Source organism: Narcine bancroftii, chromosome 5 (genome assembly GCF_036971445.1).
Source record: "Narcine bancroftii isolate sNarBan1 chromosome 5, sNarBan1.hap1, whole genome shotgun sequence".
Taxonomy (NCBI): Eukaryota; Metazoa; Chordata; class Chondrichthyes; order Torpediniformes; family Narcinidae; genus Narcine; species Narcine bancroftii.
The window spans coordinates 1,072,817-1,092,605 of record NC_091473.1 but is presented as its reverse complement, the minus strand read 5'-3'; the positions used below and the strand labels follow the sequence as shown (position 1 = coordinate 1,092,605).

At 46.1% G+C, this 19,789-nt stretch overlaps 1 protein-coding gene across 2 annotated transcripts in view; it reads right to left on the bottom strand.

The window, feature by feature from the left end:
• Nucleotides 1-12,510, bottom strand: part of LOC138763022 (monocarboxylate transporter 5-like) — a 68,473-nt gene extending 55,963 nt beyond the window's left edge. The window contains exons 1-2 of one of the 2 annotated variants that reach the window (XM_069936526.1): nt 12,314-12,348; nt 10,157-10,377 (exon numbers count right to left, since the gene is read on the bottom strand). Coding sequence is in view for 1 of the 2 variants with exons in the window: in XM_069936525.1 (XP_069792626.1) it covers nt 12,314-12,403 (90 nt within the window). In the remaining variant the exon portion in view is untranslated. Of the gene's footprint in view, nt 1-10,156; nt 10,378-12,313 lie in introns of both variants that reach the window. The other variant, XM_069936525.1, reaches the window with a different exon arrangement.
• Between the last annotated feature and the right edge of the window lie 7,279 nt (nt 12,511-19,789).

Here is a 19,789-nt window from a genome sequence, read left to right as displayed (position 1 = left end):
TTTATAGATTATGATCACTAAAATCACCTTAAAATTTTCCGATCCCATACTTTCTTTTTAAAGATACAACCTATTTTTGTGATTTCCTGTCATATTTTGTCTACTAGTATATTGCCCACAGAGTAAGCTGTTTTGGTTAGTCCAAACAGGCCTGGGCATGCACTCAGTGCAGGTGCTATGCAGTGTAATCTGGGCCTAGGCATTCTTAGTCAGGATAGATGCAGACAGGCTATAAAAGCAGCTCACATGTACAGATGCTGTGCATTACATTGATTATTGATTGAATGCATGTTGATGCACATGTTCTTCAGGCAATAGCACAGTGAGTGTACTTAAAAGCATTTACTGTCTTCAGCAAGATTCGATTCAGCAAAAATATCTCGTCAATGTCACAACAGCTACGATACATTCTGCTACATTATGTCAACTACACACTTTAAGGATCAAAGACACAGCATGACTGCACTTTTTAAGAAAGCCGATGAACTCTACTTCAGTTGTAAAATTAGTGACCAAGACAAACCCTGGGCTCCTCACATTTGTGGTGCAACATGTGCCGTCAACCCAAGACCTTGGCTCAGAGGTACATGATGTTGCTACTCGTGCTAAATTCAATAAAAAGTTAATTTAATGTTTCTCCAACTTCCTACGTGACGCAGCAAATCTAAAATTATCTGTGTTCAGGGTGAAGTTGTCTATCATAATCCCCAATTTTTTTTTCAGGAAGCAAACCTTTTGAAAATAAATTGTGGCCCAGTGTAAATAATACTTCTGGAGTCATAGGCAGAGACTTGTTCAGCACAAAAACCTGTAGCACGATTAGTGTAATGCAACCCTCTTTACAGCACCAGCGATCAGGACTGAGGTTTAAATCCTACGCTGTCTGTAAGGTGTTTGCACGTTCTCCCCATGTCTGCGTGGGTTTTCCCCGGGGGCTCCAATTTCCTCCCTTCGTTTGAAACATACAGAGGGTGTAGGCTAATGGGGTGTAAATTGGGCAGCATGAGCTCCTGGGCCAAAATGGCCTGTTACCGTGTTGCATATCTAATTTTTTTTTTAATTTAACCCCACAGGAATCCCAGTTTTTTTTTTTAATTCTTTCATGTTCTCCTCAACTCTCCCAGATTTTACCACTCATCTAGACTCGGGTTGCGGGAGGCAACTAAGAGCAAGCCCATGTGGTCACAGGGAGAACATGAAATCTGCACACTGGAGGTCAGAAATGAACCCAGATCACCAGAGTTCGACTAGCTATACTTACTGTGGAAAAAAAAGCTGCCATAATCTTGGTGAAAGAGAAGGCAGTGAAGATAATAGGTGGGATGAAAATTGTGCAAGAGGATGAACTAAAGAAAAGCAAGTTGATCAAATAAAATGGGTAAACCAGTCAGTAGGATGCATGCCAGGTTGCCCGGGGATGGGAAAGAAAATTGCAGATGGACTGGCCATGGTTCTTGAAGAACCCTGGGATGCTGCCAAAGAGCTGGGGAATGAGATAAAGCGACGTGGGGACAAACATGGAAACAAAGAGACCCCATCATGAGAAGGACTTTTAGAAAGATAAACAAAGAAAAATGAGTGGTCACTTTTCAAAGACTGAATTAATAAATGACAGTCAGTGTAGATACGGCAATCCATTTTTTGACAGACATGACTGGTATACTTTAACTAGGTGGCAGAAAGAGTTGAAAATAACCCATGCATAGATATGTATTTTGCAAAGTTGCACGTAGAAGGCTGGCTAGGTAAACCAAGACCTGAACAGCAAGAGGGTCAGTGACAGTGTAGATTTTTTTTAAATTGACTAAAGGACAGAGATAAGAGCGTTACAGTGAATGATTGATTTCAGGCCAAGGTGGACAGTGTTGTTGCTCCTGTTGCCGCTGCTTCTTGTGATACAACCACAAGCATAGCCTCCGAATCAGGTCCCTACATCTTAGGACAGATGAGAAGTGTGTTGAGAGAAGATAGTCATTTCATTGGGCTCTAGAGATGAGCACATATTTCATTTACAAATATAGGCTGGACAATTTGTTTCTTCCTTTGGATAGATAAGGTGAGTTTGGAAAGGGGAAACAGAGTGAAAATGCCACAAACAGACTTAAAGTAAGCGAGAAAATATGCAGGAGAAAAATTTGTTCAAAATAGAAAGTGGTTCAATGCAGGTTCAATTATGGCTTTCAAAGGGGAATATTTGAAGGGGCTGTGAAGAAGAGAGGGGAATAGGATTTACAAAAGTTGCTCCTGGCTCAATGAGCCAAACATCCTCTCTGACCCTTAAATGATAACTTCTGGACCAGGCTGAGAATTCAACAGCTGTCCTGGTGGGACCTGAACTCACACTCCCGATCAATGACTCAGGCCTCTGAATAGCAAACCAACAACTTATATATGATTGCCACTGTAGCCAAAGATTGCAGTTCGAGGGAGAGAAATTATTTATTTGCAGAATGCGCAGGTGGGTGACATAATCTACATGGTTTGTCACCTTCACTTAATTGCATCCTGCCAGTCATTCTGTGCAAGTTTCAACATCACTCATAGATCATCTTGATATGGAGACCACGTGGGGTGTTGTAATATATTAAAACATTCAATGGCCTTTTGTATTGACTTTCTTGAGTAACCTTTACCCATCATCCACACATTGCACAAACCATAAAACTGTCTCAACAGCACACCCCTCACTGTAACAGAGTTCAATTTACAGAACTTTCTCCACAGCGTCTTGCGTTCTTCCATGATGTGACCCACATTACGAACAGCATAAAGGCATAACAATGCCCTGTAGTACACTTATTTACTCCAATGCTTTGATTGCAATATGGAACATTCAGAAATAACAGAGATTGAGTAATTTCAACATCAGAGGGTGGAACTGATTACAAACCTCACAAGCATGCAAGAAACGTTTCATGTTCAAACCCTGAGAATATGTCACTGTAGCTACTGTATTAGAAGAAAATACAAGATATTATCCAGAGAGATCAAATATAAACATATAAATGTACAAAATCATAAGATTTTTGGCACATCTCAGCTTACCCCTTTGCCATTGGGGTCCTCTACATGCATCAAAGGCTGACATAATCTGTCCAGTGTGTTATCATTATCTCTCATTGCTAAGCGCCAATTTCAATCTCCATCTCTGATCCGCACAAACGAGAGCAGGAGAGCCAAGTGAGCAAATCTCTCCCTGTCAGTTTCATTCCTTCTCCATTGGTATGTCCTCTCTACTGCTCCTGCATGCCTGGAGCCTTGTAGTCCCAGGCGGACGCTTCAAGAGGTTTTGAGCTGCTTATGAGTGTCACAGCACACAAGAAGCTAATCTACAGCAAGAGGTGAATGACCCCTTGGTGGGTATCTTGAGGGGATAAAAGCAAAACATCTTGAATGGAGTGTAAAAGCGAACTGACACCAAACCAGGAAACTTCACCAACTCCTGCACCAAGCCAGTGCCAAATATAATGCCCTGCTTTTGTTTGAGCTCCACCAACCCCTTAATAAGTCTGAGAAGAGAGATCCCTGTCATTTGGGCACCCGAGAGTCTTCATTATTTTAGTCCAGGCTTGGACTCTGGAGAGGACACTTGTCTCACTGGAAAACAGGATCACGATGATCTCATGTCTTCTTCTGAAAGTTTTTGTTTTCCTTCCCACTTGACTGACATCCAGAAATAAAACTGTCTTTTCTGATTGACAGTTTATACACACTTTCAGCGTTAAGCACTTCTTGATCAGAATCTGTGTGCAGTTATTCATCATCAATAAAGCACTAGTGTTGAACTCAAAGCATGGAGAAAATAATCTGAATTCATATGACCACCTTCTAAAGTATCACAGCATGCGCTACATTGCATTCATTGTTAATCAAGGTTTGGGTGATTTTCTTCTTGGTCGAATCAAGGATCATTTTCTTCCTGCTATGCTCTGGGGCTTGAGGCCCCTGATGAGGCCAATGTGAGTATCAGCTACTGGTTGGGCAGGCGTTGCTTGACAGGGCAAGTGGTGTGTAGTTAGTGAGGTGGTGCATTCCTTCCATCACTTTACTGTGCATCAGAAGACTCGTCATGAATTGGCCCAAGGTTCTTACCACGATTCCAAAAGTTTCTTCTCCGTCTTCAACCCATTATGGGACAATGGCTCGTACAAGTGGGTGGGGATGTTACCATTTTTCACCGAAGCGTAGGGTGCATCCTTGAATCCTTCCCTCATTCTCATGTAATGCCTTTTCATGACAGAGTTCGGAAGAATGCATCCATTTATGGAGTGTGCTGTTGGGAACGTGCTCATTTTAATTTTTAGATTACTGCACTTTCAGCTCACAAGCCTGTGCCGCCCAATTACCTACAACCCTGAGGAGAAATCTGGAGGCCCTGGAGGAAACCCACGCAGACATGGGGAGAACGTACAAACAGACACTGCCGGATTCGAACCCCAGTCGCTGGCACTGTAACAGCCTTACAATAACCACTACACTAACCATGCCACCCGTTCGAGACCATCAGGTGTAATTAGAGCCCCAAGACCAGGGATAACAAACTCTGATGTTCAGTTCATTTACTCCACCAGTGGATTTGGAGAACTCTATCGATACAGCATAAGTGATGTCTTTCCACTGTGTCGAGCTGCCTAATATGAGCAGTTCAGACCTCAGAAGCATACAGGAGGAGAGTGGTCTCTACTGTGCAGTCGTCCAAACTTTCTGTTGGGTTTCAGGTTCTGGCCTTCACATGCCCTTTTTCTCAGAAATCAGAGGTTATGCCAGATGCACCAAAGGCAGTGTTCAATTTCATGATCACTACCTGCCCACGTTGGGAAATGGCTTTGAGATACTGTGTGGGAAGTGGCCCACATTTTCCAAAATACCAGCTTGGACCTTTATTGTCAGAAGGTGGTGCTGTTCAGCAAGTCAGGTCAGTACCTTTGTTCTTTAGCTATTGGGGGTAAGGTCCTTTCTCCTGCACGTTTAAATTAATGAGATGGCAATAATTTGCGGAATATACACCCATCTGCATTTCAATGGCTGAAGTTAGAGAGACTTTGGCTCTGGGTTGCAGATTGCCCAGGTTCCTGTTTGAGGGAGAGAAAAAGCTACGAGCTTTTTCAAGTTGACGTGCAGCATCACATCAAGGATAATGGACACACGTGGAAAAGTTTTGGGAAGATCTAAACCAGGTATTAAATAAAATCACAAAAAGCAACAGACCAAAAAACCCAGAGAACTTTCTTCTAAGTAATACAAGTAAAGAACTTGAACTCGATTTGGATGAAGCACAAAAAAGATTTATTATGATAGCCTTAGCTGTAGCAAAAAAATGTATTATGTCAACCTGGAAATCAGAAGAGAGCCTGAGAATACAGCAATGGTACATAGAAATGAATAAATGTATTCCATTAGAAAAAATAACATACAATTTAAGAAATAAGATCACAGTATTCGAACAAATTTGGGAACCGTACATGGAACACAACAGAGAAGTCCTACCGCGGACCTCCACCGCCTAAAATGACAGAAGGATAAGAAGACGAAATGAACTGACCCAGTGTGTAAAAGTAGAAGACACAAATTTCTTGTTTATTTTCATTGTGTGACGACCTTGTTTAAAGGGTTTAATGTATCATATAGGTTGAACGTTGAGTGGGTGGGGAGGGGGGGGGGTTGAAGGAGGGAGGGAAAGGAGGGGAGAAAGGGGAGAAAATGACACTGTGTATATTCAAGAGGAAAATGTTTATGTGTATTTTGATTAGTATGGTTCATAGTGTGAAAAATAAAAAAAAATTTATAAAAAGCATAATGGACACACTTGCTTGGCAACAATGTAGCTTTGTTTGGCTGTGATTAGCCCAAATATGGATAGACTAGTTATAATCACAGCCTGTATTCCAATAAGGTAGCAGACACAAGATGGAAACAAATTTCAGTGAGGAGTCAAATTTAAGGAGGATGCTTTTCAATCTCTCTCAAATGAGGCCAAAAGAGGGTACATAGAACTAAGAACAGTCCTGCAAAAGAACAGGCCCTTCCCCACCCCCCACCCCCACTGTGATGTCTGCACTGAACATGGTGCCAGATTCATCCAAATTGCTTCTGCCTGCACATGATCCATATCCCCCTATTCCCGACATATTTCATGTGACTATTTAGAAGCCTCTCAAATGCTTCTATTGTACCTGTTCCACCACTAACCCTGGCAGCCATTTCCTGGCACCTACCACGCTCTGTGTAAAACAAAACACCCACACAATTTCCCCCCACTCCATGCTCCCCTCACCACCCCACACTTCCCACCCCCACACTTGTGATGCTGCATCTCCTTTTCATCTCAGAGTTGACCTACAGTGAAGATCACTCCTGCAGTTCCTCTAGGTCACACATGTCAAACCCTGGCCCGCGGGCCAAATTTGGCCCGCGATATAATTATATTTGGCCCGCAAGATCATATTAAATATATATTAGAGTTGGCCCGCTGGCCGCCGCACCAGTATAGCGCATGCACACTGAAGGTGAAAATGAAGATGCCAGAGGTGTGGAGGGATCGCAGAGTCCCGAATCCCGGGGATCGGAGCGCCGCACTCAGCCCGCCTGGCTCCCGGACACACAGATGTGGCTGGAGTTGGGGACCATCCTCGCTGGGTCTGCGCTTCAGCGGCGCGCCAGACCGAACGTCTCGTTAGCGATGCCTTCCCCCTTGCTCCGTGCGCGGCGGACCCTGCCTCCCGCTCCTTTTGTTGGAGACGTGCCCGGCGCCGTGAGATCGCAGTTTAATCCCTCTCCAACCATGGGAGGGGGGTGGGAGCAACGCGCTCTTCTCAGCCAATTCCTCCACCGCCCCGGATGCCGGCGTTTCAACGGGGGGTTCGGGTGCCTTCGTCAGGCGACCGACCTGTTGGTCCAAGACAAGGGGAGAGCGTACAAACTCCACACAGACAGCACCTGAACTCGGGTGAACGTGGAGCTGCGACCCCACATTCCACATCAGGACTGTGTGTAAGATTGGGAACAGTGAGACGGAAGCTTATTTTGTTCCTGTGATTTAAGCCTTTCTTGGGGTGGGGGGGGTCCTTCTCTGACCACTTGCCTAACAATTAACCTAATCAGATGTGGAGTTACCACAATACAACAGTTCTCAACCTTTTTCTTTCCACTCGCGTCCCTGTGCCATTGGTGCTCTGTGATTAGTAAGGGATTGCTTAAGGTGGTCTGTGGGTGGGAAGAAAAAGTTTGAAGACCACTGCTTTAATCATCCCTCATTGACTCGTTATGTGCACGGTTTCAGACGCTAAAGGAAATGGGCCAATGACAATGACAATGACAGAGTTTATCCAAAACTATTATTAAACATTTATTTTAATAAGAAAAAGTTTAACATTACATATGTTGAAAGAAGAGAAAACATGCAGATGTTGTTGAAAATTTTCAATAAATATTTAGTTCGGCCCTCGACTTAGTCCAAGTTTTTAATTTTGGCCCTCCGTGAATTTGAGTTTGACATCCCTGCTCTAGGTGGTCAGAATCTGCACAGCGATTCAAGATCAGATGAGGAGGAGTCCTTCCCTATGGCAGGCAGCGCACGGTAATTTCCACAGTTGGACTGGTCTCTTTTCTCGAATATCCTCTGGCATGTTCCCCTCTTCCCAGATGTGGGAGATAAGGGTCTGAGCTTGCCACTGAAATTTTAGAACTTCATCTGGGAACCATCTTGTTTTGCATTGGGTTTCTGGCCTTCTAAACATCTTGTCAGCCACATCAGGATAGCTGCCGTTGATTTGATTCCAGAGTAATTGCACAGAATCATGGACGAGCTAAGTTTTCCTCGAGGAACTGTTTCTGAACCTCTGTCCTTGTAGAGTTTATTTCTCTTCCTGGCAGGCACAGGTGACCTTGTGTGTGTTCTGGCATATCAGCGAGTTTCTGAGCCACCTATGCTCCTTCTACCCATCAGCTGCTCTGGTGTCCACACCCTTCAGGTACATGCTGATTTCATTCTATTTCCTTCTGGTATGGTGAACCTTCTTACTGTTTCTTATTAAGTCTGTCCTGGTGTTTCCTGGTAGAAATCCGCAGTCTTTTCATTGGTGCTAATTATGACGGCCTTCAAGAGATTCCAGAAGTCGCTGGTTGGTTGGGAGGGGGAGGGGACTGAGGTCATCCAATTGTCTGTGGAGGAGCTGTGGCCAGCATGCAAGTTGATGGAAGAAACAGAGTGACGAGTCCTCAGTCATCGGTACCCATAACAGGGTGAATGATGTAGATAACCTAACAGGTGCCAGTATCCAGATCAGGGCTGTTTCATTGAGGGTCGTGTGCCTGTCTCTAATAAAACACTGAGATGGTTACAACAAGACAGTGCTGCAAGCATTTTGTCAGAAGCAGAAAACCATTGGAGGTAACTTTTCATGGTTATTTCTCCTTGGCTACGTCCCAGACTTCCAGATTTGGACCATCTTCCCTGGATAACTGTAGTGTGCTGTTTCTCCATTAGGGTGAGCTGTAGAGTCATAGATGAACTCTTAAACCACAGGGAGTAAGTCCATTTTACACAGAGCTGTAAAGCTGGCTTTTATCCACCTTACGAGCTCTGTGTAAAAAAAAATCAAAGGTGGATTGGGTGGCCCAGACTTACCCATCTTCGATCCTCCGGGTGGTGGGGGGGGGGGGGTACTCTCAGCAGTGGAGCATAGCACTGTGGGACCCATCTAAAACGGTCGACCTATGTTGCCGGGTCAAAATGGGAAGGTCTGATGACGCAAGTGCAATGTGTGCAGGAAATTCAAATTGAAGCAATTTCTTCAGTACCAATGAACTTGCTTAATTATTTCAATTGCGAGGCTCAGAAACGTTGATTGAGTTCTAAGACTGCACAGAAGGTACAAGATTATCAAACACATGCTATTCCACCGCCAGTTTGAATGCACAGCAATGACGCTTGCAGACGCATATATTTTAATGCCACAGTTAATGCTGACACTTCGCTGTGATACATGTCCCACCTCCTTTGCTTCAGGAAGCCAGCTTATAGTGTGAAAGGACTCACGGAGCCGACTTTCTTTGGCTCTGTATTAACATGCAAGCCAGCTTCCTAAGACTGGTCATGTCTACGAAAATACCACGGCTTTGCAGTATAAAGGGGCTAGTGAGATGTCAGACTTGCTCATTCTTGATAGCAAAGCTCGCCCAATGAAAAATGGCATTCTTCTTTCAGTTTGCCATTACAGAAGCACGCCAGCCACCTTGTTCCTTCCATCATGCCATGCTCAGGACAGCATCAAAGCTTTTGTGTTCTTGTTGAGTGCCATTCATATCTGAAATCGCTAGAGCTGTTCATGAAGACCCTCACATTGTGGATCCCACACTTCATAATAAGGTAGTTTCATTGAGACAGATTGAACTCTGAATTACGTTGGTGGTGTTAACACGGGCCTTGGCTTGCAGTCTCATCCAAAACAGAGCATTGAAGTATTAGGCTATCTCATGCTGCCTGTTGTCTGAGTCGTTTTGGAAGCTGTATTGTTAAGGGTGGTGAGGTTGCGGTGGGAAATGGCAGTATTCTCATGAAGCCAGTGATCTCCACCACCTGTTGGCAAGGTTCACAGTGCAGGCTTGGAGAGTGTAAATGCAGGCCCACAGGCAAGATTCCTTCCCCTTCCATCAGATGGAGAAGAGCTTCTCCAGAGTTCAGCAAATCTAGCAATAGGATCTGACAGCAGGACAAAAAAACCACAATGCAGTTGTGCACTGTCCTCAACTCACATCACTCCAGCCTGGCACTACACACAGACTCTTAATAAACCAAGGTGCTCTTGACTTGTCGGCCAACCTTCCCCAAGATGAGAGGCTTTACCAAAAGCCATAGATGTTCCAAATTCCCTGGTTCCTTGTTACCGATTCCACCACCAAGTCTGGTGGATCATTCAATAAATCTATGCTTGCTCTGCTCCACCCTAATATCCCCTGACTACAGTTTGGAAGAGATTCTAGAATGTTCCCTATTACTCTCTCAATGCCATGGAAACCCACTCAGTTGTACACCAATCATTGGAAGTTGCAAGGCCTTTCAGACAATCTAAAAGTGAGTCTTTAAGAAGTGGCTGTGTCAATTTGACGCAGGTCACAGATCCATCCCACAAACAAAAATTATCTTTCGATGATATACCTTTAGCCGCTTTCAGGTGTTCGGATGCAGATAATGTGCCAGCAGACGCAGCTGGGGCGCTCAGGTGGCCGAGGAGAAGACGCCATTTCTGTCACCTGAACGCGCCGGATGAAGGAGAGCCTCGTCCGAGCGAACGCCGGCTCCTGTGAAGTGCGGTCATAGTCCCACTGCTGCTTTCAGGTGCGGGGGGGGGGGGGGATTCTCGGAGCCGGAGAATAGACCTACAGGAGGAGGGTTAGGTAAGTGCTCCTCCTGGCCAGGTTCTCCATCATAGTCCCACTGCTGCTTTCAGGTGCGGGGGGGATTCTCGGAGCCGGAGAATAGACCTAGAGGAGGAGGGTCAGGTAAGTGCTCCTCCTGGCCAGGTTCTCCACCATAGTCCCACTGCTGCTTTCAGGTGCGTGGGGGGGGGGGGATTCTCGGAGCCGGAGAATAGACCTACAGGAGGAGGGTCAGGTAAGTGCTCCTCCTGGCCAGGTTCTCCACCATAGTCCCACTGCTGCTTTCAGGTGCGGGGGGGATTCTCGGAGCCGGAGAATAGACCTAGAGGAGGAGGGTCAGGTAAGTGCTCCTCCTGGCCAGGTTCTCCACCATAGTCCCACTGCTGCTTTCAGGTGCGTGGGGGGGGGGGGATTCTCGGAGCCGGAGAATAGACCTACAGGAGGAGGGTCAGGTAAGTGCTCCTCCTGGCCAGGTTCTCCACCATAGTCCCACTGCTGCTTTCAGGTGCGGGGGGGATTCTCGGAGCCGGAGAATAGACCTAGAGGAGGAGGGTCAGGTAAGTGCTCCTCCTGGCCAGGTTCTCCACCATAGTCCCACTGCTGCTTTCAGGTGCGGGGGGGATTCTCGGAGCCGGAGAATAGACCTAGAGGAGGAGGGTCAGGTAAGTGCTCCTCCTGGCCAGGTTCTCCACCATAGTCCCACTGCTGCTTTCAGGTGCGTGGGGGGGGGGGGATTCTCGGAGCCGGAGAATAGACCTACAGGAGGAGGGTCAGGTAAGTGCTCCTCCTGGCCAGGTTCTCCACCATAGTCCCACTGCTGCTTTCAGGTGCGGGGGGGATTCTCGGAGCCGGAGAATAGACCTAGAGGAGGAGGGTCAGGTAAGTGCTCCTCCTGGCCAGGTTCTCCACCATAGTCCCACTGCTGCTTTCAGGTGCGTGGGGGGGGGGGGATTCTCGGAGCCGGAGAATAGACCTACAGGAGGAGGGTCAGGTAAGTGCTCCTCCTGGCCAGGTTCTCCACCATAGTCCCACTGCTGCTTTCAGGTGCGGGGGGGATTCTCGGAGCCGGAGAATAGACCTAGAGGAGGAGGGTCAGGTAAGTGCTCCTCCTGGCCAGGTTCTCCACCATAGTCCCACTGCTGCTTTCAGGTGCGTGGGGGGGGGGGGATTCTCGGAGCCGGAGAATAGACCTACAGGAGGAGGGTCAGGTAAGTGCTCCTCCTGGCCAGGTTCTCCACCATAGTCCCACTGCTGCTTTCAGGTGCGGGGGGGATTCTCGGAGCCGGAGAATAGACCTAGAGGAGGAGGGTCAGGTAAGTGCTCCTCCTGGCCAGGTTCTCCACCATAGTCCCACTGCTGCTTTCAGGTGCGGGGGGGATTCTCGGAGCCGGAGAATAGACCTAGAGGAGGAGGGTCAGGTAAGTGCTCCTCCTGGCCAGGTTCTCCACTTTCAGGTGGCCACCCGACAGCCCCATTGGGGATGTTTTGGCCACCTGAAAGCGTGTTTACGACGAGAGAGCAGTCCACTGGCTGTCCCGCACCTTGACTCGATGGGCTGTCCGGACCCAGCGCACAGGAGGAATGTCCACGTTTTAGCGGCCTCGGGGTCCCAGCTTGGACTCGGGAAGAGAGCTCAGCATGTAGACTTCATTTTAAAATGTGTGATAAACTAACACCCTCAAACCCCCCCCCCCCAACACGCCCCGTCCTGTTTCTCGCTGAACCCACCCGAATTCAAATAAACAGACCCCCCCCCCCCCCCAACCCCACCATCAGAGGAGGGAGGGGGGTGTTCACTTTGGCCCCGGGGCTCCGCGACTCCGGACCCAGAGCCCGTAACCGAGGGCTGGGACTCGGTGCCGAACTGTCGTGACACTGGCTGCAACAGGTCGCGAACGCGCTCACTTTCCTCTGCGCTGCAAAACTTTCTCCTTACCATGAAGAGGTAGAAGACGATTATCCAGCCCCAACCTCCTTCCGGGGGATCCACCCGTCTCCGGGTCGGGGCTCTGTTTGCCCCGGGCATGGTGCCGGCTCTTGTCCGGGGTGCCGGCTCTCGCTCTGCCTCCCGTGCACCTCCCTCGGGCTTTCTGCCTCGGCCAGGTCACACGGGCACAGCCTACCCCTAGCGGCAGACGGTGGTGACCAGCTCCACTCCGAGCAGCGGTGCGGTGCAGGGGGTGGGGGCCAGCGGTCCTGCAATGGGAATCCAGAGCCAATGAAGACCAACATCCAACTGGCTCATCTTCCCTGGAGAAAGCAGCATTGGCAGGCCAATGGGCCCACCTTGTCCATCAAACAAATCAGTCCAAACCTTTCCATGGCCAGACACTTCTGAAATGCCATCAGTGACCAACTCCCTCCCTCTCTGGATCTTACCCCTTACCCACATTCCATGAATGGATTCTGAGGGTCAGTTTTTGAAGTATTGGTGGCAATCTCAGCATTTATCGACCATACCTGTCACATACGTGGCCCGAAATGTGAAGTTAATAAAACATTAAACACAAGTTTTATCAGGTAAACTTCTCAGGGTCTTTATTTTCCAGTTTCCTTCGTTCTCCTGCTTGTGCTCTTATCTCTCTTTCATACCACGTGACTTCCGGTTCATCTCATACATATTCATTATCATGACATCCCTCCTTTAATCAGAAATAAACTTTACCTTCACTTACCAATATCCCTCGGAAACCTACAAACATCGTAACTAATGGTAATACTATAACTCGACTACATAAAATTGACTTCCTACAGCACTCATACATGCACTTTATGATATAAGATTAAATACTGTCCCAAAGTTCTTATTAAAACTATGGCACAAAGTCTTCGTATCGTTTGGGCGCTTTCCCGTTTTGTTTCGTCCTGCCTGCGATATTGTCGTCGCTTCTCGGTTGTTCACTCTCGGCGTCGGAAATACTGCTCGCCACGGCTTCGGGTGTTTCTGGCGCTCTAGTCACTTCATCAGGAGTGCTGGTAACTGCTTCTGGAACATCATCAGGTCTCTCAGTTTCAGCATCTCGTATTGGCCTTTCAACCTCTTCGCTCGATGTATCTCTGGACTGGTACCTTTTTACACCTGATACATTTCTCTTATACAGGACTCCAGTCGGAGACTTGACTGTCACCATACTGGATACGACAGTATAGGGTTGATGGTAATAAGGTGTATCTAGCTTACCACCAGTTTCATGCCTCACTAGAACATTATCTCCTGGCATGATGTCTGAGTACTTGGCTCCACGTTTCGAATCTGTGTACAGCTTTGCTGCACCTTTCTTTTCTGCATCGTGGTCCCTCCTGGTCGTCTCGGATTTCCTTTATTTCTGGCATTTTTCTGCGGATTTTTCTCCCAAAAAATGCTTCTGCAGGACTTTTTCCAGTGGTTGCATGAGGCGTTGCTCGATAGACAGCCACATAAGATAGCAATGCTTCTCGCCAATTTTGTCCTTCAGCGTGTGCAATCCTCAATCGTTTTTCAATGGACTGATTTTGTCTCTCTACTTCTCCGTTGGCTTGCGGCCATTTCGGAGTTACTTTATGATGGTGGATACCTGTGGTCCTCATGTATTCCGCAAATGTCTCTGAAATGAATTGTGGACCATTGTCAGAGTATAATGTAACAGGTAATCCATATCTTGCGAATATCTCTGCTAACGCTTGTATTGTTTTTTAAGTGGTTGTGGACTTCAACACCACGTACTCATAGTATCTGCTGTAGTAATCTATCACTACCATAATTGATTCACCCGTCGGTAAAGGTCCAAGAAAATCAACAGCTACGTCGATCCATGGTCCTGTCGGGAGTTGCATACTCCGGATCGGTTCTGGTGGATTACTCTAACTTGTGATTTGACATCCGTGACAAGTTTTAACAAATTTCTCTGCGTCTTTATCACAACTTGGCCACCATACCTTGGTCCTGAGGTTTTGCTTGGTACCAACAATACCTAGGTGTCCTTCATGCGCTAAGGATACGATCTTCGGTCTCAATCTTTGCGGTATCACCAATCTGCAACCTCTTAATACACACTGTCTGATGCAACAAAGTTCGTCTCTAATGGGAATGTAAGCCTTGTGAGTACACTTGTCCCATTGTCCACTCTGTATGCATTCTCTTACTTCCATGAGTTTTGGATCACGTTCGGATTCTCTCTCGACTTCCTTCGTAGTCACAGCTTTCGGTGTCGCCTGAATAGCTACGAAGCGTACAAAGCTCTCTGTTTCTGTTCCCAATTCTGACTTGGATTGTGGACCACCATCCTTCACCAATCTGGACAGCGGATCTGCAATGTTTGTTTTCCCTGCAATGTGGATTACTTTATATTTGTAGGGTTGTAGTCTGAGTAGCCATCTCTCTATTCTGGCACATGGTTTGGATCTAGGTGCATAGATCACCTCTAATGGCTTATGATCTGTGATGAGTTCAAATTCAATGCCGTATAAATATGCATGGAACCTCTCACAGGCCCATACAAGTCCGAGTGCTTCTTTCTCTGTCTGAGCGTATCTTCTTTACACATCTGATAATGATCTGCTGGCATAGGCAATGATACTCGGTCCTCCATCATGCATCTGGACCAACACGGCTCCTAAACCAACCGGGCTGGCATCCGCTATGACTTTGGTTGATGCCGCCGGATCGTAATATCCAAGAGTTTTTGCATCTGTCAGGCTTTGCTTCAGCGCTGTGAACGCTTTCTTCTGCTCAGATCCAAAATGAAATGGTACACCTTTCCTGGTTAGTTTCCTTAGTAGTTCTGCCACTGTAGCGAAATTAGGAATGAACTTTGCACAAAAATTAACCAATCCCAGGAAACTCCTCACCTCTGTTGCGTTCTGAGGTGCACGTGCCTCTTCAATAGCTTTCACCTTGGCCTCTGCAGGGTTTAGTCCTTCCCGTGTAAGTCTGTGTCCCATGAAGTCCATTTCTGACACACCGAACTGGCACTTGTTTCCATTCACGGTAAGGCCTGCCTCCTGTAGTCTAGATAGTACACGCCTCAATCGTTTGTCATGCTCTTCCTTCGTTGGTGCATGGACTATGATGTCGTCAGAAATGTTGGCAACTCCAGGAATGCCTTGAATCACTCGATGGATTTCATATTGGTAGATCTCCGAAGCTGCATTAATTCCAAATGATAGTCTCTTGTAACGATACAATCCACAGTGAGTCACAAATGTTGTTACATCTCGGGAATCTGGATCCAGCTCTAATTGATGATAGCCCCATTTCAGATCAATTTTTGAGAATACCTTGCTGGTAGTTAGTTCTTGAAGTATTTCCTCCACTGTTGGTATAGGGTGTCGTTCTCTAATTATAGCTTCATTGGCCATTCTCATGTCAACACATAGTCTTATGTCACCCTTTGGTTTGGGCACAATCACTACGGGACTGACCCATTGTGTCGAATGTTCCACCGGTTCAATAATGTCTTGTTCGATCAATTCTTTAATTTTGGTTTCGACTTTCCCACGAAGTCCAAATGGAGTTCGGCGCATGGTTGTGCCTTGGGTTTGACCGTTTCATCTACCGCTAGCTTCAATTGTCGACCTTTCAACCTTCCTACTCCTTGGAAGACTGCGGGGAATTCTTGCTTCATATCCTCATATGACTGAATTGAATTGACACAAGCTCCAATATGAAGTATTGCCAGGTCTTGCGCTGTGCTTCTACTCAGCAATGGTTCTCCCCTCTCTTCTATGACCATAAACTCTGCTTTGGTGTACTTATCTCCAGCTTCAACAGTTGCAGTAGAACATCCAATGGTCTGCAATGGCTTGTTTGCTGTGAATGGATACAGTTTCTTGGAACACTTCTTTGAGGTACAGATGATCTTTTTCCTTTTCAACTCCTCCCATAAATGTCGATCAATCACATTACTGTCACTGCCTGAGTCTACAATGACCTGCACTGTCACTCCACCAATGATCACTGGGACCTTCTCATGATGTACTTCATTCAACGTAAATTGGTAACAACTCTGTTCCTCCTGGGTATCATCATCGTCACCGTCTATCTGGCGAATGGTCTCTTTCTTTCCAGGATACTTTCCTTTCCCCCAGGCTTTGCCTTTGGAAGTTGTACTCTTCCTCTTCTGGTCTGCATTGGACTTGCTTTTGCACTTCTTTGCAAAGTGGTCCTTACCTCCACACTTTCTGCAAACTTTGCCTTTGGCCGGGCAATATGGGTCTTTTCCAAAGTGACCTCGGTTTCCACATCTGTAACACTCCACGTCCTGTGTCGACGTATATCTTGGCTGGTTATGGCGATGTGAGAGCCTCTTAATTTTCTGGCTTGAGTTGTCTTTCAGGGTCATGGTATGAAATTGCCCTTCAACAGCCTCTAATGCAGCAGCAATGGCTAAAGCATCAGCGAGTTCCAACTCACTCCCTCTTTCCAGTAGACGTCTTCTGAGTTTATCTGATCTACAGTGCTGTACGACTTGATCCAATAATTGGTTGTCCAAATCAGCTGGCATGTAATTGCATCCAACAGCTAGCTGGCGTAGTCTCGTCACGTACTGAGCAATTGTCTGGCCATCTTCTTGTCTCGTTCTCCGAAACAAATGGCGTTGAAATGTAGCATTCGGTGTCACTACATAGTGTGCATTTAATGCATCTACCGCTTTCCGGTAGACTCATCCTTTCTTCCAGTATTCAAAACTGTCTTAAATGTTTCCCGAACTGCGGGCCCAGCAGTGAAAAGAAGTAATGCCCTTCTCTGCGCTTTTTGTTCAACTGTACCGGTATCTAGAAATAGGCCACGACTGTCGGCGTAGGATTCAAATTCTTCCAGCCATGCCTTCCACTTCACACTTACAGTGCTTGCATCACCCGTTGGGTCAAAATGAGCAATTCCACTATGTGTTAGAAAGTCACCGTCTGCCCCAGCCATGAGGAAATATTCCAGCCCCAAAAGTACTGAGTCAAAGAGAAAATTCTTATCACCTTGAAGTTGTCTGTAATCCTCTGTAATCTTGTTTAGTCTTTAATATTTTCTTCAAGCTTCTTTCATCCTCGTCGCCAATGTCACATTTGTGGCCCGAAATGTGAAGTTAATAAAACATTAAACACAAGTTTTATCAGGTAAACTTCTCAGGGTCTTTATTTTCCAGTTTCCTTTGTTCTCCTGCTTGTGCTCTTATCTCTCTTTCATACCACGTGACTTCCGGTACATCTCATACATATTCATTATCATGACAATACTCTTATTTAGTCATTAGTAAAGGTATTCAGACAGACCTCTTAGTTTAAACATAAGAACAAACACCAGGGGTAGGTCATGTGGCCACAAATTCTGCTCCGCCATTCAAGAACATTATGATAGAATTGCCTCAGCTATACTTTCCTACCTGTTCCCCATCACCCTCGACTCCTCCACGGAAGAGTAGTTTGTTTCCCTCCATCAGCTTTCCCAGCTCTCTGGGGTAAAGGGTGTTAAAGAACTCTCTGAGTTCTAGTCACAACCTATTGTCCCATTTGTATTATGAGCAAATTTAATTACACTCAGTTGCTTTCTACATCTGTAATATGGATTGTAAACAGTTAAGACACTGGTCCCCGTGTCACCCCAATACTTACAGCTCACAACTTGAAAATAACCAATTTGTATTGATACCCCTTTTTCACTTCGTTATCCAAACATGGAAGAATACTCAATGATTACCACCGTGATTTTTTTTATATTTGGCAGCTCATTAAATATCTTTTGGAAATCCAAAAATACTTAATCTATGTCTCCTCTTTATTGACTCTATTTGATAAATCATGAAACAATTCGATTAAATTTCTCATACAAGATTCCCCTTTCTTAAAACCATGTTGACCTAGCAATTTGTTTATCCACTACTTTCTTCACGATGGATTCCAGCCTTTTTCTAATGACAGCCATTAGGTTAAGTCACAATTTTCTACATTTTGACTCCTTTTTCTTGAACAGGGTGGTTACATGTGCTATTTTCCAATCTACTGGAACCTTTCCAGAATCTATGGAACTTGGGGAGGTAATAACATCATTACTTCTGCAACCACTTACTTTATGACTCTAGGAAGTAGGACTCTCATTCCAGGGGACTTGTCAGCCTTCCCGTTTTTGAGTTGGGAGCTTAAGGTTTTAGACTCAGAGACAACACACAAATGTGCTGGAGAAACTCAGCAGGTCACACAGCATCCACAAAAGCTAACCAATGTTTTGGGCCTGAGCTCTTCATCAGGATTCAGGAAGTGCCTGAATAAAAAGGTGTGGGGAGGGCAGGAGGGAGGAAGGAGAAATGGGAGGAGGACAGGTTATCGGGTAAGCGCTAATAGGTGGTTACAAGTGGGAGGGAAGAAGAGAAAAAAAAGCGGAGAACCTGATTGGGGTGGGAGAAGGCAAAGGGCTAAACAGGGTAGGACTGTGATAGAAGAACGAAGGGAACGAGATGGGCAGCTGGAGGAAAGGAGACAGAGGGATAGGGAAAGAGAGACCGGGGTGGAGGGGGGGGAGTAATGGAAATTAATGATGTAGAATGCCAAGTCAGAATACAAGGTGTTCCTCCAATTGCAGGTAGACTTGATCTGGCAGTGCATGAGGCCGTAAACAGCCATGTTGGTGCATGCAATCAAAATGTTTGGCCTCTGAGAGGTCCCTACTTTGCGGAAATCAGAATTCTGTGTTTGCAGGTGGAGGCATTCCAGTGTACCAGGTGCATGTTCTTCCAGGTGACTGTAGTTTGGCGAAAGCGCTGACGGAACTTGAGTAGTTTGCTGTGCGTGGTAACAAATTGTTCCATCCGTGTGCTGGGTTTTAAATTTGGGGGTGTTTAATTGCCTACCACCACTCATTGATTGTGTGATGGTTTTGAATGGTCTTTTGCTTACCATGTCTATGGCTTTGCATTGCAGCTTTACTAGTTTGCACCTGACTTGGAGATATACTGATTATTGTTCCTTCTTTTTACTTGATTAAACCATTGTGAACCATGGTCATTTTGAGTAAGCGACTTGAGGATCAAGTTATGCCACTGTACGCTATTGTACTACTCTGCTGTAGATCACAGGGTTTCACGATGTCAGACTGGAACTGCCACATCTATCCTGATTTATTCTATTTAGCGCCATAGAAGTGCCACAGTGGGTATCTGCACACGAGTTCATTTTCAGGAAGAAGGTGCAGTAATCACCATACTAACGCTGTCAAGAATGGAAGCACTTGCAACAGGTAGATTAGTGAGAAGCATTCAGGTAGCTCTAACCTTGGGCAAAAGCCCCAAAGCAAAACGCAGATGTATGAATCGGAAACACGCAGCAGGTCGTGCAGCTCCTGTGGAGAGACCACAATCACTTCCGGTTGATGAGCTAATCACTTTCATAGAATCAAAGAAGTGGACATTACAGCAACGGGCCCTTCTGGCCCACCTTGTCCATACCA